The sequence below is a fragment of the Pimephales promelas genome, chromosome 2, assembly GCF_988280905.1.
Source record: "Pimephales promelas chromosome 2, fPimPro1.hap1.1, whole genome shotgun sequence".
NCBI classification, from domain to species: domain Eukaryota; kingdom Metazoa; phylum Chordata; class Actinopteri; order Cypriniformes; family Leuciscidae; genus Pimephales; species Pimephales promelas.
Window position 1 is genome coordinate 6,141,786 of NC_142770.1, and position 26,350 is coordinate 6,168,135.

A 26,350-nucleotide genomic window follows, 5' to 3' on the forward strand; every position below is an offset into this window, starting at 1 on the left:
GACAGTCACGTTTTGTTTAGATTTTAATCAGTACCTTTTACACAGAATAAAAGCAAGGTCGTTAACAAAAAATGAAGTCAATATACTGGCAAATTAGTCATATTTTAAAAGTAAAAGTATAATACAAGAAAGTCCCTTACAAAATGTAACAATTTCCTTTTATCCCACTGAATTCTCAGAGAGAATTCTCAACGTTTAAAGTTGTGTGGTTGGAAAATCTTCAGCAGCTTTGATCTTGAGAGACAAAAAAAAAAAATCCACATCCCAGTGAGTTAATAATTTAATTAATGTAAGAGTCACTGTGGTTGCTATCAGACAGAAGATGAATACTATACAATTCAATTCAAAAGGTTTATTCTCTAAATACTCAACAGAAAGGCAAACGGATAGCAGCACGCTTAAAGGGGTGATGAACTGAGAAATCAAATTTTCCTTGAGCTTTTGACATCTAAGAGGTCATAATATTATAAGAATATCCTGTAAGTTTCAGAACTGAAAACTTGTTAGTCCAATAAAAGCTTTTATTGACATCAGGCTCTGCAAACGACTCGTTTTTCAAAGTGGGGAACTATGACGTCAAAGGGGTTAAAACACCACCCCCCACAGAAGAAGATCAACACTTCAACACTGCCGTATTATCCCCGCCCATTGATTCACGCATTACACGCATAGCTAAGTAGCCTACATGCCTACGTCGTGATGATAAACCGGATCGAGCTACCGAGCAATACAGAATACTGTGCAGTGCTTGGTTGTGGAAGACAGTCGCTGCATAAGCTTCCTCTGGATTCCAATAGGACTGCATGGATGAACTTTATTTTTAATGACGTTCCAGCTGATGAGGGTAAAACATCGTCCGTCTGTTCGCTTCATTTCACTGAGGAGGATTGTTTTGTAAACAAGACTGGATTTGCAGACCGATTAAGAGTAAAGAACGGTGCTGTGCCGTCTATGGATCCGACAGGAATGGTGCAACACACGGACTCTGGGTCGAACATGTATGGGCAAATCCGGTTGCCATTTTACAACATTGAACGTTTTCAAAACAATTTCCCCCGACGGGTGAGTCGAAACTCATTATAATATGCAAAACTGTTATCCACTCACAGTAGTGTGCGTTTATTTCCAAGTCTTCAGTGCGACACGCCCCCAAAAACCCGAGCGTTTTTAGCTAGGCTCAAAACTAGGGTAGAAAATAGCCTATTACTTATTCATTTTGATGATGTTGAATGCAAAAACCAAGCGAACGTCATAAGTTGACCTCAGACAACAATATACTAAATTTTAAAAAGCCAGTTCATGACCCCTTTAACAGAAAATAGGGGACACTGAACTGACACAGAACCAAACGCACAGCTGAATGTAATTAGTGTCCATGACAACAGATGAGTGATGAAGGTATGTGGATACAAACACAACGAGTCCAAACCAACATGAATGGGACAGTATGGGCAAGCTAATGCACTTCATGAATTCAAGTAGGCTTTTTGTTTGGCGTTATTCAGTAAATTTCAGTGCAAGAGATCCACATAGCCTACTGTATATATATTATGCCGGAGCACAACCTGAGTCTTCTCCTCCCATTTAAGCTTAGACGATGCTTGATTCCACTTCTTGCATCCTGCGCAGACATCAACAGCGCAACTGGGATGTAGTGAAGGTTGCCAGGCTGAGGTCACATATATGGGTTGAAATCTGTATGATGTGTCAATTGTCTGAGTAGGATGTTTCATACAAGATCTGACAACTGGACAACTTGGAATATTCCCTGGATGAAAAAAAAAAAATACGGGAAGTTTGTGGGAGATGCGAGTGAAATATGGGAGACTCCAGGAAAAACGTTTTGAGCATGTTGACAGGAATCATCAGGTCATCAGACTTCTTGGTGTTGGTGCTGATCGGCCTGTTTGCTAATGAAAAATAGAGAGTGGCAAAAGGAAAAAAGATAAATGAATATAAGTAGCCTATAAAGCCTTTCATAAAACATTGTAAGTGCACCACGATGGAAATCATTTATACATACGTTTGATTCTTCCAACACTTTAGTTTGAAACAATTCCACTTGACCGCAGGAACTGGACCTGTTTTACGATAATAAAATACAGGAAAAATCTTTAAATAAATAAAATAAATCAATTAAAAAACAGTGCAGAGTTAGATTATGTTTTCAAAGTAATACAATACCTTCAATACAGCGCTCTTGTAACTGCTGTTCTTCATCTGGGTCGATTAGAAAATGATTAGAAAATTAGAAAATGTGTTTGCAATATAACAATACTGACAATTGTATTGTTGTCTAATTGAACATTTTTTTAACAATATTTTTGTATTTAATTTTATTTGACCCTATTTGTCGTAGGTAGTACTTGCCTGCTTGCTCTTTTTGTCTTCTCTTCCTGCAACAACAGTACAGGAATATCCCGGCTCTGAGAGCAGCCAGAACCAACACGGCTACATATATCGACCATTGTAAGGGAGGATCTGGTGCAGTAACAGCTGGATAGATGAAAACATATATTATATAATACATACTAGGCCTTTATTTTTATGATTAGCTTAATTAAATAGACATTTTTAAGACCCAATGTATAGAGTCAGAGTTTTGTGGCATTTTGTCTCACAACAACATGCTAATTCAGTCATCATTTACTCTGCCTTAAGTCCTTCCACACCTGTATGACTTCCATTCAGTGGAACATAAAAGACGACATAGATTTTTATTTAATTTTTGTCCATATAATAAAAAGTCAATAACAGTTGAAACCTTTAAAAAAATATAAAAATATATAATCTTTTGTGTTTCACATAAGAAAGAAAATCATAGAAAGGGAGGGGGGGGGGGGTTTCAGTAAATGATGACAGAATTTACATTGAGTAAACTATCCCATTATTTACTGAATGAATATTAAAATGAATATTTCTCCTCTGGGAATATCAAATATTGATAATTCATCTTGCAGTCAGGGGCTCAAATTTCTGTCTATTGCTATATCTGCAAAAAAAAAAAAAAAAAAAAAAAAACATATCCCCTCTAATATCAAGGTCAAGGTCACTTTTATTTATATATCACCTTAAAACAACATTACTGCTGACCGAGGTGCATTACTGGTGACCAACAAAACACAATAAAAACATACGTCGTACAAATTCCATATACAATTTTAACTCACAAAGGCTACATATCCACTGTTATGAATAGGCCTGAGAGAAAAGATCAGAGCTGACTTTAATACATGTAAAGAAGAAGAAGAACCGATTGAGGTAAAGGATTCCAAAAACGGGGAAGGCTCTATCACCTTTAGATTTCAAGCGAGAGTGTGAGATAGAGAGTGCCAGATAGATTGGCAAGATATGGTTCATGGCTGCAATGCTAAATTAACAGGGTTTGAAATGAGTCTGAATGCGTCTCTTCAACTAATATGAATATATTTTAATTCTCTACTCACCTGTAATGGAAACATTGAAAGTCTTAATTAAGGTGCTGCTATTGACCATGACCTTCAGTTGATAGCATCCGGAGTCTGTGGTTCTGGTGTTCATGATGATGGGAGATCCAGTCTTACGGTCAAACTGCAGTCTGTCCTTGAACGTTTCATTACATTTACTGCCATATATACTGGTGTTACGCAGCCGAACTTTAGCCGAACAATTCTGATTAGGTCCAAAATATTCCAAGACTATTACACCCTTGTCATTTAGAGTAACACCAGTGTGTAGAGTGACTGGATCTCCCTCAGTCGCTGATACTGACTCCACTCCATCCGTCTTGACAGCAAACACACCTAGAAAAAGACAAGTGTCTCAGTCACTCAATTTACTCACAACTTTTATTTATATCTTAAATATGGCATCTGAAAAGACCAGATTAACTAGAAAATAAATATGGCACAAATCTCACATAGACTGCACCTCCACAATACCCTTCCAGCGATAGTGGAAAATACATTGTTTTACAAGCCTGTTACACTATGTAGCCTATAGAGGGATGCATTTACACTTTAAATTATACATCAAATCTTTATAATTCTATTTAAATGGATGTATAATGCACAAATCGACCAATGCTGAAACTTTCATATATCAAGTCTGGTACTGGTTGGATTTTAGGTTACTCTAGGGGATTCACCTCATAATTTGCTAAAACAGACTTTAACTAAATCTAAATAAATCAACTTTAAATAAAAAGATTAGGTAGGAGACATGCATACTAGGGCTGGGCAAAAAAAAAAAAAAAAAGATTTTTCAATTAATCGTTTTTTAAAATGTGGCTAAGATAATATAATAACTCCGTTAGACAGGCTCTGGTGTTGTTCTTTGCTCGGTTTTTAACAAAAAGGAAACGTTCAAATCACTTAAAAACAGACGCGATAGCTGATTCGAGTGAGTCATGTTCGACGGCGGCATCCATCTTTGTAATGTAGGCTACAAAATCTGCTTTAAAATCCCAGTGCTGTCGTCATCTTGTAAAGAACCGCCCCAATGTTTCTGATTGGTGCTGCGATTTCTGCAGACTGGAAATGGGTTTGAATAGAGCATCACAGTCCCACCCACAGCCTGAGAGAGCGTTGGTGCCGGAAGTAAATTCCCATTCATTTCTCCCATTGACATTTTGTAAAATCCATATCTAAAGAGCATTAGAGCATGTCTGAGGATAACCAGCTATGGCTGAACTCATAAGCATACAGCACATCATTTCGAGTGAAAAAACGAGAGGAAAATCCCAAAAAAAGTCAAGGGTACAAGCCTGTGTACATATGAAGAGTTCAGATGCAAAAGCCTCTAAATGCCATTTGAAATTTTCTTCTTTAATGATGATTTTTATCAAACTTGTATATTTAAGTTCAGTAATTTCACTTAAATAACAATTAATAGGTAATTATCATTGCCATTTAAGTGAAATTACTGAACTTAAATATACAAGCTTAATAAAAATGATCATTCTAGAAGAAAATTTCAAATGGCACTTAGAGGCTTTTGCATCTGAACTCTTCATATGTTCATTTCCGAGCAAAGGAACTAAACCACCGCGCCTCAGTGAAGTCGACTGAAGCCACCGTGAAAGAGTGACTTCCAAATCTGACGACAGCCACGTGAACTTTTTCCTCCAGTGAATTTTATATAGTGAATGTGCAGGGAAACTCCTTTTCCTCGATTTACTGAAGCTAATGCACATGCTAAAACATTGAGCATCTGGCTCGCTCATAGGCTGTGCTGCGGCAACTGCACATCCAATGGCGCAGAGGTGCGACCAATGAACTTAGCCCTACGTCATTACATGATCTTCAGTCTGTCGCATACCTTCGCGGGGTTTCAGACCATAATCAGACACGTTACACGACATACACCAATCAGATGCATGACTGTGGGATTGTTCAGGATTGTGGGTAATGAAGTTCTTATCCAATACATCCCGAATAAAAGGCATTTATCTTAAAACAAGGTTAGTGCCCCATGAACTTTTGGCGTTTATATAAGCATATACAATCGCTTAGTACAGCCGTAGCTGGTTTTAAGTCTACCATGTATGGTTACGTTTTTATGGCTTATATCTCAAATGTCAATGGAGAAATTGTATTGAATTTTTACTTCAGGCACCGGCTGTGGGCGGGACTGTGATGCTCTGAGCTCTTTGCCAGACTAACTTTCAGAGCAAATCTAAATTCGCCGAAAGTTGTCCGGGTTTTCCCACGCTATCGGTCAAGTGGAAATAAAGCAGAAAAGTGTCTAAACCACACCAGTGGGCGATGCTTTGTACTCTCTCAAACACAGATAACAGACACAGATAACAGACACTCATTCAGGCATTTTTTTTCCTTTCTTTCTTTTTATGTACTTTCAGTTCTGTCGTGCATCTGCCCACGCAGAATCTGTTCCTGCAAAACTTCTCAGAAAGCCTTGGAGATTTTATTCTAATAAATATTAGGGATAATTAGTAACATGCTTTTAAATATCAATAAGAGTGTATTTGCTTGATGTGACTTCTTTGATGTGAAAAAGTCAGCTGTGTCTACACATCCGCAGTGAGTGTATGACCCACATAAAACCACAGGACTGTGAAAGTAACACCCACTCGGTTGCAGTAATGAGAGTCATTGGCTGAATCTGCTCTTCCTCCACTAAACTTTACAGAGACTCAACTGAAGAGAGACTAAGTCTTATAACAATGCCCATGTGGACTGTCATCTTGTTTTTCATCTGTGTCCATGGTGAGTTATTTAATATTACATTTATCCTGTTACTGAACACTTCCTTTGTGTTTCTTTTGAAAAACAAACAATTCATTTTAACTGCAGTTTCTAACCATCCACCTCATCTGAATGTGTTCCAGATGCTAAAACAGATGAAATGATTTTAGTGATGGAGGGAGAGTCTATCACGCTGAACTCTGGTGTTACTGAAACGCTTAGATCAGATTATATTCTGTGGTGTTTTGGAGGTTCAGAGATTCGTATTGCTGACATTGATGAGCAGGGCATCACTATATATGAGCAAAGCACGAGATTCAAAGACAAACTGCAGCTTGACAGTCAAACGGGATCTCTCACCATAAAGGACATCAGAACCACAAACTCTGGACTTTATAAACTAACTGTTCTCAGCCATCAAGGGGATTCACACAAAACATTCACAGTTAGTGTGTTTGGTAAGTGAAATACACCGCATATGATCTTTTTAGTCATCTTTCAGATGGAAACTATTCAAATGTGATGCAGTTCTCTCACTCTCACTTAAATGTGGTATTACACTTTGGCGGTTCCTTCATTTTCTTTTTGATTGTTTTCTTTTTGGTATAAAGCACATGTTTCAACACCTGTCCTTCAGACAATCCCACACATTAGCCATGATCCAGGTGAGTCTCATTATAGCATAAGGATTACTTATTTTAATATCATTGTGTTAATCTTTTAATTAAAATGAATAACTGCTGTTTTAATACAGTGATTAAAGAAAGTGAGCAGAGCCAACATTTTTACAAGAAATTAGCAGGTTACTACGAGAGCACTGAGCATAACACCAAATACCTGCTAGCAGTGTTGTAGTCGAGACCACCTCACTCGAGTCCGAGTCGATACAGAGACCAGAGAGAGTCGAGTCCGAGTCAAGACCGAGTCCATAGAGAGTCGAGTCCGAGTCGAGACCGAGACCAGTGAGGGTTGATTACCTAATTTACTTTTATTTACTTAGAGAAATCCTTTTTTTTTTTACTGAATTAACTTAAAGTTTAAAAAATATGATCAGTTTACGGTAAAAAGGCCACATAGTAGGTGGTGTTAAAAGTAATTTTATTACAATTTGTCATGCGCAGTTGCGCACTAGAAAATCACCAATCACTGGGCGTTTCAATCAATTTAAAGAAATATTTTATTAACATACATTAATAATCATGAAAAATATTTTGAATTGAACTCGAGTGGACTCGGGAATAATTCCGAGTCCTAAAAAAAAAAAATTTCCAGTACGAGTCAATTCCGAGTCCAAATGGACACGAGTCCATGACAAGACCAAGACCATTAAAATATGGTCTCGAGACCGAGTCCGAGACGAGTCCGAGTCTCGAGTACTACAACACTGCCAGCTAGTTAAAATCATGGTAATTCATTCGTATTAATAGCAAGTAGCATGCAGACACTTCTACGAACATGTGAAAGAATGGGTCGCTTTGGGGAGCTCAGCGAATTCAAGTGTGGTACTGTGATAGGTTTCCACCTGTGCAATAACTGCAATTCTCACTGCTAAATATTCCCACAGTCAACTGTTAGTGGTATAGTAACAAAGTGGAAGCAATTGGGAACAACAGCAACTCATCCATCAAGTGGTCGGCCACATTCACAGAGCGGGGCCCGCACATGTTGGCACACAGTGCGTAGAAGTGGGCAACTTTCTGCAGAGTCAATAACTACAGACCTCCAAACTTCGTGTGGCCTTCAGATTAGCTCATGAACAGTGAGCAGAAAGCTTCATGGAATGAGTTTCCATGGTCGAGCAGCTGTGTCCAAGCCCTACATCAAGTGCAATGCAATGAGTCTGATGCAGTGATGTAAAGCCACCGGACTCTAGAGTGGTCGAGACGTGTTCTCTGAGTGATGAATCACACTTCTCTGTCTGGCAATCTGATGAATGAGTCTGGGTTTGGCAGTTTCCAGGAGAACGGTACTTGCCTGACTGCATTGTGTCAAGTGTAATGTTAGCTGGAGGGGGGATTATGGTGTGGGGTTGTTTTTCAGGAGTTGGGCTTCACCTCTTAGTTCCAGTGAAAGGAACTCTTAATGCTTCAGAATACAAGACACTCTGGACTATTTTATACTATTAATTCCATATTAAAACCAATGGATTACGAATGGGTTCATGTGCTTGTAAAGGCAGACATCCCAAAACTTTTGCCAATATTGAAAATGTCACTGACAGGATACCTAATGACACGGCATTTAAAATTTTAACAATGTTGGAAACATTTGGTATAATGAAAGCACGTAAGTCAATAAATATAATTTATATCGTTTTTTTGTGTGGATATTTTAGTCTAAAACTCTTACATATTCTGCTTTTAATTATATCACAATTCATCTAAATCAACAATGTGAACTTTTATAAATATATAAAAATATGAAAAGCGTTTTTGCCACAAAAGACCCATCCTGGCTGATCAATGTCCTATATCTTTTCTCTCCAAATCCAATACAGAAAAACAGTACATACTTTTAGGGCAATACTTTTTACTTTTAATAATAGGCAAATGGGAAGCAGCGTAAGCCTTAATTTTAGTGCAAATATAAATATTTTAACAATAATGTAAGCCATTGGGAGACCACAAGTCTCTGTCATTCAATGTATTGCATTAATAAAGCCAATTGATCTGATATTTAAAATGATAATAATAATAATCATCATCATCTTTTAAAAAAAGCCAGCCAGCAAGCAGGTGATTTAACCCAGCAGGTTTTGTTTTAAACACAGACATTTCTTTGATAGTTCATTTCAAGTCAGACATGACTTGACACTCAAAGCGTTCGTACGGTTTGTGAATGCAGCAAATTCAACAATCTGAGAACATTTAATGTTACTAAAGACCATGAAGCCCATTTAGTTCTGCATTTTTCATGGAAATGTTTATGAATAAGAACAAAAAAAGGAAGATCAAATAAAATGTTGTACATGTATTACTGTACAGATTTAATGTAAAACCCAATAGTATTTTTACTTGTTTTGTTCTGAAACTGCCTATAAACAATCTTCCTTCTCTTTTCCAGCTCCTCTGCCCATTCCTGTCATCACCAGGGACCCTTCACAGTGTTCATCATCATCATCAAGATCATCAGTGTCCAGATGTTCACTGGTGTGTTCAGCTGTGAATGTGAGTGATGTGACTCTCTCCTGGTATAAAGGAATGAGTGTATTGTCCAACATCAGTGTGTCTGATCTCAGCATCAGTCTCTCTCTACCTCTGGATGTGGAATATCAGGATAACAACACTTACAGCTGTGTGATCAACAATACCATTATCAACCAGACCACACATCTGGACAACAGTCGACTCTGTCAACCATGTGAAGGTAAGTGAGGTGTTGCCATATTTATGATAAACAAGTACATCATTGCCTTTGCTTTAGTGTCTAAGTGCAATAGTCTATGCTTATTGAAAAGCACAACTGTATGCACAATGTTTTCTTATTTTTATTTAGACTCTGTCCAGTGTTGTGGTTTCACTGAAGCTGTGATCCGATTGGTCATCTCTGCTCTGGTGGGCGTGGCTACTGTTGCTGTGCTGATTTATGACATCAGATCTAATAAAATGAATGAGGAGAGGAGAGCACATGTGCATCCGCATCAGTCTCTCACTGATACAATATAGTGTTGAACTGAACAACAGTCTCATTGCCCTCAAATACAACCCGCCCTGACATGATGGGTTATGAGATGATGTTATTATGGACTTTATTTTTAATTGACTTTGCAAAAAATAGGGTACAAACTGGTGTCCAGCTAGAACAACAATAAAGGTACAAATACCACATCATTTAGGAATATTATATTATTGAAACAATATCACACAAGCAAAAGTGCAAACATCCACAGTATCAGATCATCACTTTTCACTTCAGTAACATCACAATGACAGAATCTCTCCCCATCACTGAACTATGCAAGTCGATAGTCTGATAGTCATATTTTTTAATAAGTTTTATAGACTCTGAGAATGACTCGCACCTCTGCTTGAAGACTGTATCTTCCAGAATCTGGCAGTAAGTCCTTCTCCTACCAGGACCCGTTTCAGAATCCTTTACCTAGCTTTTAAACCTTTTTTCAGTCTTAATTTTTCAGTGCGAGTTAAGTAAACCTGCTGCACATGAGTAAAAAGGCATTTTTCCACTTTAATGACTTTTATATATATCACTTAAATTACAACAATATGTATATATGAAGAGTTCAGATGCAAAAGCCTGTAAATGCCATTTGAAATTTTCTTCTTTAATGATGATTTTTATCAAACTTGTATATTTAAGTTCAGTAATTCAACTTAAATAACAATTAATAGGTAATTATCATTGCCATTTAAGTGAAATCACTGAACTTAATAATACAAGCTTGATAAAAATGATCATTCTAGAAGAAAATTTCAAATGGCACTTAGAGGCTTTTGCATCTGAACTCTTCATATATATATATATATATATATATATACACATATAAATTTGGTCATATGTGCTTGAAAAAAATATGATCAGAATATCGATATCAGTTAGACCGACTGTATTCCCATTCCTATCACAGCACACTCAGGACACGTTCATAAACTAGTTCTAGACCTGCCTGTTGCAAATAAATCCAACCGTCAAACCAAATGCTTTATGATTATTTTCAGCCCATTCTCACTCCCAAGGCGTCACCTAACTGACGCCTTGGGAAGCATTTGGACATGCTTCAATATCTGACGCTTTAGGCGCCCTTTAGCGTCAGTTAGATGACACCATAGGATCGCGTGTACCCTACCCCCACCCCACACCTAAACCTAACCGCGTCCTCTAACTGACGCTTTCCTTTAGCGTCAGTTAGATGACGCCGTAGGATCGCGTCATGTAAGTGACGCTAAAGGGCGCCTAAAACGTCAAATATTGAAGCATGGTCAAAGGTGACGCCTTGGGGTGAGAATGCGTTGTTATTTTCGTGTGTCTTTATATTCACTTTCTACTGCAGTCCCTCTTGTTCAGCACCAGAGGTCAGCGCTGACACACTCCTTTTCTTTTTCTTTTGTACAACATGCCTGTTTTCTAGATTGTTTCTTTGCTTAATGCCTACTACTTTGACTGTTCTTACACAGGCTACTTTGTTGATCCCCAATAAAAGTCTTTATATAAAGATCAGTCTACCTTATCTGTGGCCCTAGTGCACAACACAATGAAATTTAAACAACAACACAATGGAAACACGCCACAACACAACAGAAATGTTCCATGTGTGCGCACACAAATATCCTCCTGATATATAATCATAGACTTTTGACCTCTGAGGAAATTATTTTGAAAGAATTTCTCTGACCGATCTGTATTGTATAATAATTATGCAGTTTTTTTTGTTTTTGTTTTTTTGTTTTTTTTTAAGAAATCCCAAATGTTTGGATTGTTCATGACAACTCCCTCTCCTTCTAAAATTACTGACATTGATTGAATAATCAAATTTAGCACTGGAAATATGATTATATTTTGCAAATATCATTCAAATGTGACAACTTTGAATTCAACATCTCAATAGGACTATAAAAGTATGCCCGATTTACAGTAGTATGTCAAACGATTATCTTATATCTTCCATAACATTGTTGAGAATTATCTTTATAAATCATATATATATATATATATATATATATATATATATATATATATATATATATATATATATATATATATATATTTAACCTTTAAACATTTAAAACTACATTAACAAAACCAGTTTAATTTTTGTCCTGAAATCTTTTCTCATTTAATTTTGATAATTCTTTGGAGATTCTTTAGGTTTTATTTAATTTGCAATTGAATCGAATGTATCAATACATTGTGCTTTAATTGTTTAATTATGAATAGTCTTCATATTCTTTCAAATTAAATTCAAAAGAACAGATTTTATGCATTACCCTCTAAATGCTGCTCAACATAATCTCACATGGGCTGTGTTTCTGTCCAGCTCTTGTGGAAAAACTAAACAGAAAACAAATGAGATATTTCATGACTGTTGCCACTAGATGTCCTTAGATCCATTTTGGAGTAAATGAGCTGTTCTGGGTCCTAAAGACGTTTCTATTCATGTGCATTCAGATTAATTTAGATATTATAAAATACCTTTTGGCAAAGTTTTAGCATTTTCAATTGTAATATTGACCATTATTTTTTAGGTTTTTGGGACCCATGAACAGATTTTTGTCCACAGGGGGCATTATATTTTAGTGAATTTCTCTGACACCATATGTCAGGGTCTCCTATAAAGAGCACACAGGGCTTAAATGGAGGTTTCACCATGAATACAACTTATCCTTGGTCTTTTCAAATGTCTGACATTAATTTAGTGATCAAATGTAGCTCTCTTATGGAAATATAATAATACAAATATATTGTAATTGTAATTTAAGTCGGACTACTTTCAAATTGTGTTTTATAAAGCAACATCTCAAAAAAACTTTGTGGGGTTTCAAATAAAAAATGACTTTGTTAAAGAACAGGACATTTATTTCAAGCATGTCCACTGTAGAGGACATCAGGACTTAAATCATGTTTATCAGGCATTTTGTCAAGTAAAGTATATTTATAATGCTTTTCACAATATAGATTGCATCAAAGCAGCTTCACAATATCAATCAAAACAATGTTCGTTACTCAATGGAAAAACATCCACGTTTGGTAGAGCTGATCAATGGTATTACTGATTGGTTGATTCATTTGAATATCCCCAACTGAGCAAGCCTAAGGCAACAGTGGCAAGGAACCGAAAAACTTTAATCTTAAAACTCGTATCTTAAAACTCCACCATTGGGTCGCCTGGTGTCCTAAAACTCCATCAATTGATCTAATGGGTCCAATGGTCGCCTTGCTCTGTTCTGTGATGCGCTTTCGTGACTCTACTCTTCGAACTCATTCATCAAAATGAACAAATCTTTTTTCAAGTCATTTGGTTCAGTCAACGAACGAAATGGACGGATTGACTCAAAAAAAGATTTGTTGTTCATTTTGGTGAATGAGTTCAAACAGTAAAGACACGAAAGCCAACACATTCTCAAGCGCATCACAGAACAGAGCAAGGCGACCATTTGTGCTTATAAAACTTAAACTTTGTTATTTTTTTTTAAATGAGCGATCGTTTCGCTTGATAAGACATTATCAATTAATTGTCTGGAATCGTTTAAAGCCATTTGAATGGTTCGCAGTTTGCACTGAAACTGTCTTTTGGACCTTGAACCATTTGGTTCCCAGTAAAGTCCATTATATGGAGAACAATGCTGGAATGTTTTCATCAAAACCTTAATTTCTTTTCGACTGAAGAAAGAAAGACATGGATATTTTGGATGGGGGTGAGTAAATTATCAGCAAAAGTTAAAAAAAAAAAAAAAAAAAAGTGAACTACTCCTTTAAGAATTGATTCTATAGCCTAGTTATGCGTTTGAATGTGCGTAGGTTTGTAATTCCCTTACAAAACCATGCCTGAACAAACTAATTGTCTTGTCTATAAATTTGATACAGACAAGTGAATATGGAAATTTTGTTTGAAAAAAAAAATCCTGAAACCCCAAATTTATTTGTTAATGGAAAAAAAAATATTCCATTGTTTTTGACTATACATAATTTCATGTCATTTTTTAAAAAACAACAACTGAGACCTGGTGTCCATTGCAAAGGACATTTTTTATCTAAAACCTTCTAAAATATCTAGAAGGGATAGATATAGATGATGTATGTAGATTTTTTTTTAAAAAACGCTTCATCTAATTTCACCATTTATTTTGCATTGCATGTGTTGACCCCCATTGCATGTGTTGACCCCCATTTGTGTGTGTGTGTGTGTGTGTGTGTGTGTGTGTGCGCTTGGATTGGGAATGTTCTGTTGTCTCGTGTCTTTTTGTGCATTTATTATATTTAGTTTTTCTAGTTAAAGTTAAACATAGCCAAATCAAAAAGGTATTCTTGCCTTCCACCTTCATAGACAATAATAGTAGGCTATAACATTTTTGTTAAACCCCATTGAAATTGCGAGAGTGAAAATGTCAGGGCATCTATACCTGCCAGACTTCATAACTTCATGTCCACAACAGTTAAACAAACATCTCTGATTCACCTCCAAGTGTGTCAAATATGTTAATCACTCATAAGCACAACCTCTTATGCTTCTGTTGTGCCACACCTTTAAAGTAGAGCTTTTTTTGTTTTGTTTTTTCGATTCGTGTGGCACAAATTTTGTTGCATTTTTTTTTTTTTTTTTTGCATTTTGTACAGGTTGTAAGATTACAAGGTAGGTAGGTCTAACTTTAAAATTAATATCCTACGTTAAACAGGACTGTTCTAAAGTAATGCAATAAACATTAAAACCTTATGTATAACTGTTAAGAAATAACTAACACAATCTCATGAAAGTGTGTATAGCCTAAAAGCATATCGGTGGGCAATCCCACAAACAAACAAACACACATACAGCATATAAACATAAACAGGAACTGTCACAATGCCTTGTAATTTAGAAAAAAAAAATCAGAGGCCTTGTTTTATCTCTGTGGTTTCCCTTTTCGGCTGAGACGAGGCTGCTGCACTGATTTACGTGCCATTGGCTTTGTTTAAACAGGTTAAGGAATATCAGTGATCACAACAAAAAAAAAAAAAAATCTGATAGAACAGGTTTTTAATTTCCACTGCCCTGCAAGAAAGCTATAAGATATTTGAAATGTTCTTTTTTTATTACCGAGTTTCTGACTTATTCTACAATAATTCTATATTCTAAAAAACCAGCACATGCTCCACAAGCAAATGATAACCGTGTAATAAACACTTAAATGGATTTCATTAAAATATGTTCTTACCTTCCACAGTCACTAAGACAATTAAATGCAAGAACATTTTTAGTTAAATCCTGATTAAATCTTGAGAGTGAAAATCCTTAATAAAATATCTGTCAGGAAGAGACAGAACCCGACTGGCATCTGTAATGACTCTGCACAACAGGGAAACAAATTGTGTCTCCTAAAGCTAAACACCACACACCCATGAGCCACGAGTGAATTGTAAGTTTAACCCAACCACACCCTTGATGAAACCAGTCTTGATTATTTTATCTGAAGAAGATGTCCTTTGTTTCTGTATTGCATGTGTCTGGGATTCACATGAGAAATGAAGAGATCTGGATCTGTCCTTTTTTTACTGTTTGCAGATCAACTTATATCACCCACTCATGGGAATGAAAAGTATTTGTTTTTATTCTCTCTCTCTCTCTCTCTCTAAAGTTAAACATAACCAACTCATATTCTTGCCTTCCACCTTCATAGACAATAATAGTAGGCTATAACATTTTTGTTAAACCCCAATGAAATCGCGAGAGTGAAAATGTCAGATCTATACCTGCCAGACTTCATAACTGTGTCCACAACAGTTAAACAAACATCTCTGATTCACCTCCAAGTGTGTCAAATATGTTAATCACTCATAAGCACAACCTCTTATGCTTCTGTTGTAGCCTAAGGTGTGGCACCAGAGCTTTTTTTGTTTTGTTTGTCTCTCTCTCTCTCTCTCTCTCTCTCTCTCTCTCTCTCTCTCTCTCTCTCTCTCTCTCACACACACACACACACACACACACACACACACACACACCTTTTGTAGGCTACTATTATGAATAAAAAAAAAAGAGAGGAGCTCCAGCAGCCAAATCATGATGAAAACATGATGAATTTAATTATGAAAAACATTTACCATACGGAAAGTCTTTGTTACTGAAGCACATTTTAATCTAAACTAAAATGTAGCTATATTAGAATAAAAAAAGCACATATTTCGCACAGAAGCAACAAATTTCACGTGAGTTAGCCTATATTTACCTATAATTATAAAATCGATGTAAACCATAAAGAGCGATAATAAACAACTAATTCTAAGCGGAGGCAACGTCAAAACTGACGACACAAGAAATCAATTGTATCCGTTCGTGGTATGAGAGCAAGATACGCAAAATAAATTAATTAATTAATAAACCGTTAAAAATAATAACTCTTAAGACTACCAAACTGGGCAATAAATAGCAGAATATACTAATTCATCTCAACTTTATTCTTAGCCTATTATAAATCCGACATTCTTCTTTCTCACTTTCAAAAGTTGGATCTGCGGAAGTCATCAGTCACAAATGGAAGTCAATTGTGTCTGTTTCTGACTGTAATTGTGGTTAGTGTGGTTTTTAGCTTACAAGCCGGCATCCAATGAATGGGAACGGAGCGGAAACCTGTTCTCGTGTGCCCTCTCTTATTTGAATAGTTCTCACCTCGTCTTGTCAACTTTGTTAACTTATTGTCAATGATTGCATAAATCCATTACACTGCTCGGTTATTCTGCATCTGCTCCACCTTCTCAGAATTCATGACAGGTTTACCCTCGGGAGTTCTTGAATGGGCAATAAACACACAGAGACACACTCGAATCAACCAAATCAGCACTTCTAAAAACAAAGCCACAAATCCTACACACTTTCTCTCTATCTCTCTGCATGCGAGTACTTAAACTGTATCTCAAGCGGGTTATAAGAATCACTGCGTCACTCACGCTGTTTAAACGAAATAAGAATGTTGGGTGATGCGTTTTACAAATGCGAAACGGGTAGCTGCTTGTAGTCTATAACAACTTTAAACCACCTGGTCAAGAAAACAAAACTACTTACCAAACGAGAAGAACAGAAATAGCCAAGAAGACAATGTGTCCATTTTCATCTCATTGAGTAAAGGAAAAAAATTATCCGTGTGCAGCGTTCGGTTCAGTGCTCGCGACTGCTGCTACTGTCTGTGGAGGTGGAGGTGGAGGGGCGTCTCCCTGTCTCTCCAACCCGATCTCACGGGAATTCGTACGAATTTTAACATATTTTACGAATTCGTATGAATTCGTACGAATGACCTACCCCTGACCCCGCCCCTAAACATAACCGTCACGTGGGTTTAGACAAATCGTATGAATTCGCACGAGTGAGGTCGTACGAATTAGTACGAATTAGCCACTTTTTAATCACTCGTACGAATTCGTCGTGAGATAGGGTAGGTCTCTCTCTCTCTCTACATTTACAGCTGGTCTGATGACTAATGAGCCCAACACGCGCTTCTGAAAGGTGTTTACGTGTGTGAGAGAGAGAACGCAAGTGGATCGTCCTCCAGATATTTTTTTACTGGAGTAGATTGGTGTTCCCAAAGCCAAATACAATATCTAAAATCTCTATGCTTGGGTAAGAAATCAGAAATCTATCAGAAATCAGTGCTTGGCAAGAGTGATACTACTTTGTTTATTTAAATATTTATTTTATGTTTTTCAAGGGTTGGGCTTGACCCCTTAGGTGGATGCTGGACACTGGTGTCACTTTAGGGACTTTGGGTGTTCCTCTGCACCCAGAAACCCTGCATCTTCCCTTACACATTATTTGGCATGAAGTATTGTCCAGGACACCCTTGAAAAGTACTCCTTAACGCACAATGTTGCCCCGAGGCAAGAAAAAGAAAAGTTGAATTTGTGAACGTGCAAAAAAAAAACAAAAAAACTCTCTACACACCAATACACACATGCACACCCACCCACCCACACACCAGCCATGTCTCAGAAAAGGACATTCCTCCTTCAAATGGTGCATGACAGTGACTCCCAAATCTATTTGGACTGTTCTTTGAAACTTTTTAAACATTTCAATCAAGTGTAGGCTACTGAACATAGGGCTTAAAGAGATACTCCACCCAAAAATTAAATTTCTGTCATTGTTTACTCACCCTCACCTTGTTGCAAATGAGTTTATTTCTTCGGCTGAAAACAAAGGAAAATAATTTGAAGAACGATTGGAACTTTGGCACCATTGACTTCCTTTTACACGATATTTATAGGCTATTCTCTAAAACCAATATGAATGAGCGTGTGCAGTGTGTGAAATTGACACATCGCATCGGAAAAACCGTTATGCGTCTTTATAATTCGTTTAGATTTCTAGCATGTTAAAAGTTGTCAACCCGAGAGATAGTGTTGAAAGTTGTACATATTTTCAACCACTGAATAGCCTATTTTCTTTAAACTTCCATGTTCTTTAACTAGTTAGTCTAATCTAAATTGAGGTTGTGGATATTTGTATTTAATTTTTTCCATCACACTGTAAAAAATTATTAATGGGTTTTGTCATTTTAATTAAAACAAATTAAGGTGGTAATTAAAATATTCTGTAGGCTATATAATTTAATTAATAAAATTGTGGTTCAGAGTTTGTTTGTTTTGTTTTTTTGAAAATTTTGAGTACATTGTAGGCTACTCCAAGGGATAGGCCTACATTTTATTTGATTTTTTTCAATTAACCATTTTGAGGCTTGAATTTACGAAATGATAAAAATGATAAATTTAACTAAAATGGCTACGTATTTATTTTAAGAGAAATTACTAAATTATGCGTTTTATTTAGAGACCATTAGTGCCCAGCTTTGTGCGTGGCTGAAAATGGAGAGTCAATATTTAAATATGTGTTTTTGAGTAAAGGGAAATATCTTTTTATGTTTAATGTTCAGTTATGTTTGTCATTCTGCATGTATTAATATTGCATTAATATTCTAAAACATGCTGCTTTGTTTATTGATCAATAACTTTGGTAGTGCAGTAACAAGTTTATGTGCTGTGCTAGCAGCCTGCAATCTTTTAATAATACAATACTTGATTCACACAATTTTGAGTAAAAAAACAGACTAGTTACAATAAAAAAAGCATATTTCACTAAAAATATTAAATTCATTATGGCATAGACTAAATAAAACAGGGCATTTGGCATACTTGGCATTTGGCAACTTGTTAGTGTATTTTAACTTTATGCTCGTGTCATGTTTTATTTGCACACTTTCATTCGCCTGAGGCTGAACTGAGTCACATTCTATATAATTGTATTTGCATAAGTGATTTCAATAAACATTCAGCTGAGGCTAAAAACTAAAATTTGTTAGTGTTATCAGCCTGCAGAAATGAAAAAGTAGATCATAAGAGAATCGGATATAACCGGTGTTTAATGTCATTGCTGGCGAGTTTGTGTAAACGTCACGCCGTAAAATTATGCCTTGAGAAAAATGTTAAATAGTATGTATTGACAAGTGTCACTAAAGACCGCTTAGATAAATTAGCATGAGGAAAGTTTTGTGGCACACCCGCACCCTTGAACACTCTTGATTATTTTAAGAATGTTGCTGAACTGAATTCTGTTTGTAGGCTAATACACATTACAATAACGGTCCAAATATTCAGGGTGGTTCTGGGAAAGTGAAAATATGCAGTTTTCTTGACGTATAATGTTCCTCAAATACTCTTTTAACTTCATTTTTGTTTAAAAAAAAAAATTACAAGCAAAACATAAAATCACGAAACATTTAAACCTCTGTTAATTCTCAATAAGAACTTCTGTAGACGTCTGACAGAAATACAGTCAGTCATGGTTAGTAATAAGTGAAGCTGGTAATGCCAGCTTTGTGGAGTTGTTTAATCAGATGTCTTTTATCTTCAGTTCATGGTTCATCAAGGCTATGTCTGAAGAAAGTTGTAGTTTGTGCTAAGACAATTCAGATCACAATTTATTTCTGCCAAAATGCATGATGGAAGCCATGAACGACTTGATTGGTGGCTCCCAGAAAGCCGTGCAAATTGCTTTATTATTGTCACCATCACAGGCTGATTCTTGATTTATGCGTGTCCAAAATATTTTTCAACGACTTTTGCTCATAATAACTTTGAATAAATATTTTGGATTATATTGAACAAAAAAAACTGAATTTTATGCTGTTAAATCACTGTGATGCTGTAATGACCAATATAAATCTAAATCAGAGATTAGTAAAGATCAGATCACCTTTTCTCTTTGTTCATCTGTCATAACTCACGTCAGCCGCCAAACAAAATCTAAAGTTAAACGTTTAAAGGTCAGCATAAATGAAAACTGATATCCATCCTCTCTATGCCATTATCAGTTTCATCTCACCGACATGCGGGCAAAAGCAATCAAAAAGCTGAAGGTTCATGAGTCATGACAGTTCTGTCATGCAACAACCACAAGCACTCGAACACTGCATCACTCACGCTTTTCACTTTAAATAAATTAACAACAAAACATGTTATACACAACTTTAAACCTCCAATAAGCTAAAACTACTCACCGGGCAAGAGGCACAGAAATAAGTAACTCAACGTGTCCATTTTCATCTCAATAAACAAGGGAATAATGTGTCCGTGTGCAGCTTTCCGTTCAGTGTGCGCGTCTGTCAGGGTGCGGCGTGGAAGGGTGAGGTGATGCCAGAAGGAAACCAGGCACAAATGTAAAGTAGGCGTGATGATGTGCTTCGCCTCCGAAAAAACAGTTCGCAAGCACTCAGTCAAGTTTAAATGAGGAGAAGGATAATGTTAAAAAGACTTTATTGGAAATAGCTTATTCATTATAAAAGGAAACATATAGGCCAACGTGTTTCGACCAAGTGGTCTTCTTCAGGGCAAAATAGTCGTTACTTTGTCCTGAAGAAGACCAATTGTTGGTCGAATATAAACGAAAAAACAGGTTGGAGGAGAGGTTCTCCTCTCTGCCTAGAGGGCAAACTTCTGGCTGGTGATGACTAAGCCGCTGGTCTCGCGATTTGGTTGCAGCGGCTTATTGTTATTTGAGAACTGGGGCGATAGGATTTTTTCAACTGGGGGGCACAAGAGGGGCCACAATTATTACAGAGGGGCCATTATTATATTGTGTATTTAGAACTGTAGATCAGTTGTTCTTAAAGTGGTCCGCCGTCCGCGGACCATGGTGGTCCGTAAGCTATAGCCAGGGGGTCCGCGCAAGAATTTATAACAGCCTAACGTTTTTTTCCGTGCTATAAGTCATGTTTTCTTTATCATCTGAAAACATGCTATTTATTCCTAAGCAGGGCCGTGCAGAGACCTCTGTAGGGGCAGGTGCTCAAAGCATAAAATGGGGCACATGGAAACAAGGCTTTATAGGGCTGTGCTCAAAATATCAATACAGTAATATATCAATACAGATGATTCTGCATCGATACAGCAGCAAATGCATTGATGGAGTTTTGAAAAAGAACCAGAACAGAAAAGACAAATTCAAAGTTTAAAATTAAAAAAATAATAATTGACGTGCTCTATATATAACTCTGGGATTAGAAACTGAAGCATCTTAAGTTGTCCCAACCTGATGGCTTTTTCTTCTCAGTTATACAGAATAATAAAGAACAGCTGTTATAGTGAACTGTATAGGACAAAATCAACATGGCCCATGTTTCGTGCAGTAGAGTATATTTATTTAATGGCATATCAGTATCTGTGGCTATTTTCATGGCAAAAACTGATTTACAAAAATACAAGAGTTACATTTTATACAATGAAAATAAAAACAAAGCAAACAGAAACAGCAATTAATACTTTACAAGATTTTTAACATTAATGTGATGCCTGTTCTGGTAAATTCTTACTCAAGTCATTAAGTGAGTTTGCTGCCTTTGCTGTTGATGTTGTTACTGCTGCTGCTGCTGCTGCTGCTGCTGATGATGATGATGATGATACTGTTGGAGTTGATCTGAGACTGTAGACATTAAAATAAACAGAGATAGGGTATTAAACCATTTTTATGTGACCATGACAAGATGTAAAGATTGCTGACAGTGTTTGGAACTGGCTCACTAGTTCACTGACCTGCTAAAGCTACAGATTCTACCCAGGCTGCTATAGTATAATAATACAATAATAGTATATAATAGTAACGTTACTAGGGCAGATGTTCACAGAGGCTTCTGCACACAAAACATAAGATACTGGTAAGCGTGATAACTTACCAGAGTTGTGATAATCATTTTTATGTGAAAATATTTGTTTAATAAATACTGTAATAATAATAATAGTTTAAAGTACAAATAATAGTTTTTAGTCAAATAACAACCCTCCACGCCCGTGAAACTTTTCTCCCTCAAACAGCAAGCTAACGTTACTTCTACAGCCTACACACAGCAATACAAACAACATCTCTCTGCATGCTCTCTTCACGTCGTTCTAGTAAAAAAATAATAATAAGTAAACAAACATCAAAATCACTTCGCTGAGAATAGAACACCACTTACCAGCAGCCGCAAGAGTTGAAGATATCCTCTGGGAATGCGCGATTGCGCATAGCCGCGCGAAATTATAAAATGCGCGTGCAGCGTGAGGAATCAGGTGAAAGGTCATCATGTGGGTCATTTTATTTACGGCTAAATTATTATTCATTCATTTTACTACTAGTTAGATGGGGCAGGCATCCACAAAAGTGCCTTTAAATACAAAAAAAAGAGAGGAAATTTTGTCTTGACAAAAGGGCACTTTGGGCACCAAGGGGCAAAAGGGCAGGTGCTCGAGCACCCAACTGACCTTCTCGTCTGAGTTGCTTCAGCAGACTAACAACGACAGCTCGTCAATGTCAAAATGTTTGAGTCGGAGTGAACTCAATCCGCGCACGACGCTTCAGTCAACGGGCATAAAGTGCGAGATAAGATGTAGGCCTAAATAGCTAAACTAAACAGCTGTTTTAGATAGACGTTTTAAACAAACGACTGAAACAATCACTTTGCAAATTATTAATCAAGCTCAACTTTGGGAAAGGAAAAAGCATGTCAAGAGAAACATACTGTGCCCAATGCCCATGATTAACATTATGGATTCATATTTAACATATACTGTATATTTTTTAGCTAATTATGGATATAAGCTCAAATTAACAACACACACACCTATTAAACATATTGCCATTATCATATATATATATATATATATATATATATGAAGAGTTCAGATGCAAAAGCCTCTAAATGCCATGTGAAATTTTCTTCTAAAATGACCATTTTTATCAAGCTTGTATTTAAGTTCAGTAATTTCACTTAAATGACAATTAATAGGTAATCTTCATTGCCATTTAAGTGAAATTACTGAACTTAAATATACAAGCTTGATAAAAATGATCATTTTAGAAGAAAATTTCAAATGGCACTTAGAGGCTTTTGCATCTGAACTCTTCATATATATATATATATCGCTTTATTTGTGTGCAGAATAGGCCTAATCTGAAACATTTATCTTTTAAGGCCATTCCTGTTTGGAATATGTGATTGTGTTTTGTGACATCTTGATAAAAAAAAAATTATGCCACTGCCCACTGACTCTAAATCTATAGTTATCCAATTGTGGGGCCTTAAAACACCTTAAAATGCACATGTGTAGATCAAGAACATCAAAAATTCCTTGGGGAGGGGATCCAGCGAGATCACTTTTGGGACCTCTGTAGGCTATTTAGAAATTCCTGCATATAGGACCCTGGGTGGAGACCATTTGTGCAAAAATATTTCATGCCGCTCACACATTAACTTTGTGCTCAATAACTGTTCTAAATATGAGGGGGGTCCTTGGAAATTTTTTTCCCCTGAAAGGGGTCCCTGGCTCCAAAACGTTTAAGAACCCCTGCTGTATCCAAAATGATATCCAAATCATTACAAGTTCAGTAAGCTTTAAAATCAGCAAGAAACAGTGATACCTTAATAATAATAATAATTCATTACATTTATATAGCGCTTTTCTCGGCACTCAAAGCGCTTTACATAGAAAAGGGGAATCTTCTCAACCACCACCAGTGTGCAGCATCCACCTGGATGATGCGACGGCAGCCATATTGCGCCAGAACGCTCACCACACACCAGCTGACTGGTGGAGAGGAGACAGTGATGAAGCCAATTGGTATATATGGGGATGATTAGGAGGCCATGATGGACAGAGGCCAATGGGCAAATTTGGCCAGGATGCCGGGGTTACACCTACTCTTTCGAAAGACATCCAGGGATTTTTAATGACCACAGAAAGTCAGGACCTCGGTTTAATGTCTCATCCGAAGGACGGATGAGACGTTAAATCTTATTAGGCCTAACTTTTAGTAGTTAATCACTGCTCTAAATCAAAACAATAAAATACAATTTATATGAACTTTTCACTTAACAAAAGTGAAAGAAAAACTGTAATAAATAAAATAATCCAATGTGTACAACTCACAAATAATAATAAAGCCTTATTTATATAAATTATATTAATTATTCATATAATAAATACATAATTATTATATTACATTAATTATACATTAATTATTATAATAATTAATGAATTCATATAACTGTAATAAAATTTAATAATAAATCTTTTTTCCACATCCTATTCAGTTTGCATATCAGCAGTTGTAGTAAATTTGCATTGATGAATAGACCAAATCTATGTCGAGGAAGGCTAATTATTCTTGAGCATATTGATTGTAACATATCATATATCAATACTTTGTTAGCTACTTTTTCAAAAAGTATAGCTTTAGTTTAACGTAAAATATATGGATCATAGAAACAGTGTAGAATGACTTAATTAATCCAGTGTTATTTTAGTATTAATTATTTATTTTGCTATTTAATCATGCATTTTTATTTATTTATGTTTTTTTTTTGAGAATTCTTCTGACTGAATTTGTTTTCAGGCCAAGTCATATTCCTGTAACTTTATTTAAATAGTCGAGACAATAGCGTTTTAAAGGGAGATGTTTTAAACGATCTAATATTGCCAGTTTGCGTCATTTAAAAGCTATTTTAATCTATGAAAAACAATTACTTATCTTGACAAATAATCAACCATCTACATAACTTTTCAGTGCATGTTTTTATTTATCTTATAAGACCAAACAATGCTAAACTATAATAATATATAGCCCATAGTTTGTTCCATGGCAAATCGTTTTGGCTGAGGGCAAGTGAAGTTTCATAACTTTATATATTTAGGCTATTTAACTTTACTCTTGTAGCCTATTAGAGAGCTGACTTATGTTTAACTGAATTGTTTGCTTTATTTCTCATTGTATTATATAGCTAGCTATTAGGCTACTCATAGCCTACTTTTGAACGGGATATTATCATTAAAATGACATATTTTAACAAAAAGAGACAGGGTTGTGTATAATTTTATATATTCTAAAATACATAAAATATTCTTTTATATATATATAGGATATATATATATATATATATATATATATATATATATATATATCAACCCGATCTCACGGGAATTCGTACGAATTTTACGAGGTGGCTAATTCGTAACAATTCATACGACCTCAGTCGTACAAATTAGTACGATTTTTGCTAAATCGTACATATTTTACGAATTGGCCAATTCGTATGAATTCGTACGAATGACCTACCCCTGACCCCGCCCCTAAACATAACCGTCACGTGGGTTTAGACAAATCGTATGAATTCGCACGAGTGAGGTCGTACGAATTAGTACGAATTAGCCACTTTTTAATCACTCGTACGAATTCGTACGAATTGGTCGTGAGATAGGGTAGATACACACACACACTATGCATTCTCTTCACGCATAATACAATAATAGCCTAATGTTTTATATTTTTAAAATGAAAACAAAAAGAAGCAGGGTTGTGTTTTATATTTCATGTTGTTATAAATATATGCAGTGAAGATAATCAATGTGCGTTGCCTGAACCACAGTTGAGTTGTGTGGCCATTAATTTGTTTATGATATGTTTATTTATAAATGAAATGAGGCAGAGTGGTGTTTTATATATATTTCGTTTTATTATTGAGGCAGAGTTGTATTTTATACCATATTTCGAGTAGCTGCGTGTAGAATGCTAATTAACCGGACTCGCGTCCTCGGGAGTTCGTTCTCCCGAGTCGAACTTGGCAAATCCGAAGTTTGCGTAGGCTACTTGGTATTGAGAAACGACCAATATTGACCCGCGTTCTGTTTTCTATCATGGGACCGCAGCAAACGAACTGAAGCCTTACATGCACTTCTCAAAAACTAAGATTAATCGAGTGAACATGGAGCAGTTTTTTCCGTGAGGGGGAATTGAAAACCCGGAGTGGTCCATGAGCGAAGTGTTTACAGAATGCTTAGAGTGGAGAGAGGAACGTGCTTTTGCTCCACTCCAGGTTTTATCCCCCTCAGCTGGGTGAATGCACGTCGTCTTTCCTTAAAAAATAAGCTGTATAAAATAGATCAACTTACCGTGTGGTTTTGAGAAGCAACTCTAAATTGTAAGGAACTTATATCTTTGA

The 26,350-nt window shown here is 36.2% G+C and overlaps 1 protein-coding gene and 1 long non-coding RNA gene across 3 annotated transcripts in view; one reads left to right on the forward strand and one right to left on the reverse strand.

Moving 5' to 3' along the window:
* Window positions 1-1,062: 1,062 nt before the first annotated feature.
* Window positions 1,063-26,350, reverse strand: part of LOC148995773 (uncharacterized) — a 34,276-nt gene continuing 8,988 nt past the window's right edge. For both annotated transcript variants that reach the window (XR_016146979.1, XR_016146983.1), the window contains exons 2-5: window positions 3,447-3,782; window positions 2,185-2,496; window positions 2,024-2,081; window positions 1,063-1,910 (exon numbers count right to left, since the gene is read on the reverse strand). This is a non-coding gene — a long non-coding RNA (uncharacterized LOC148995773). The remainder of the gene's footprint in view (window positions 1,911-2,023; window positions 2,082-2,184; window positions 2,497-3,446; window positions 3,783-26,350) is intronic.
* On the forward strand, window positions 5,734-10,398 carry LOC120492918 (uncharacterized). The gene is made up of 5 exons (XM_089121422.1): window positions 5,734-6,206; window positions 6,329-6,643; window positions 6,797-6,850; window positions 9,249-9,551; window positions 9,681-10,398. Exons 1-5 carry the CDS (start codon window positions 6,164-6,166, stop codon window positions 9,848-9,850), a joined length of 885 nt encoding a protein of 294 aa, XP_088977548.1. The 5' UTR covers window positions 5,734-6,163; the 3' UTR covers window positions 9,851-10,398.

Coding starts and splice junctions, on each gene's coding strand:
- LOC120492918 (XM_089121422.1), top strand. CDS start 6,164: ATGCCCATGTGGACTGTCATCTTGTTTTTCATCTGTGTCCATG. Junction 6,207..6,328: donor GTTTTTCATCTGTGTCCATG/GTGAGTTATTTA, acceptor AATGTGTTCCAG/ATGCTAAAACAGATGAAATG. Junction 9,552..9,680: donor ACTCTGTCAACCATGTGAAG/GTAAGTGAGGTG, acceptor ATTTTTATTTAG/ACTCTGTCCAGTGTTGTGGT.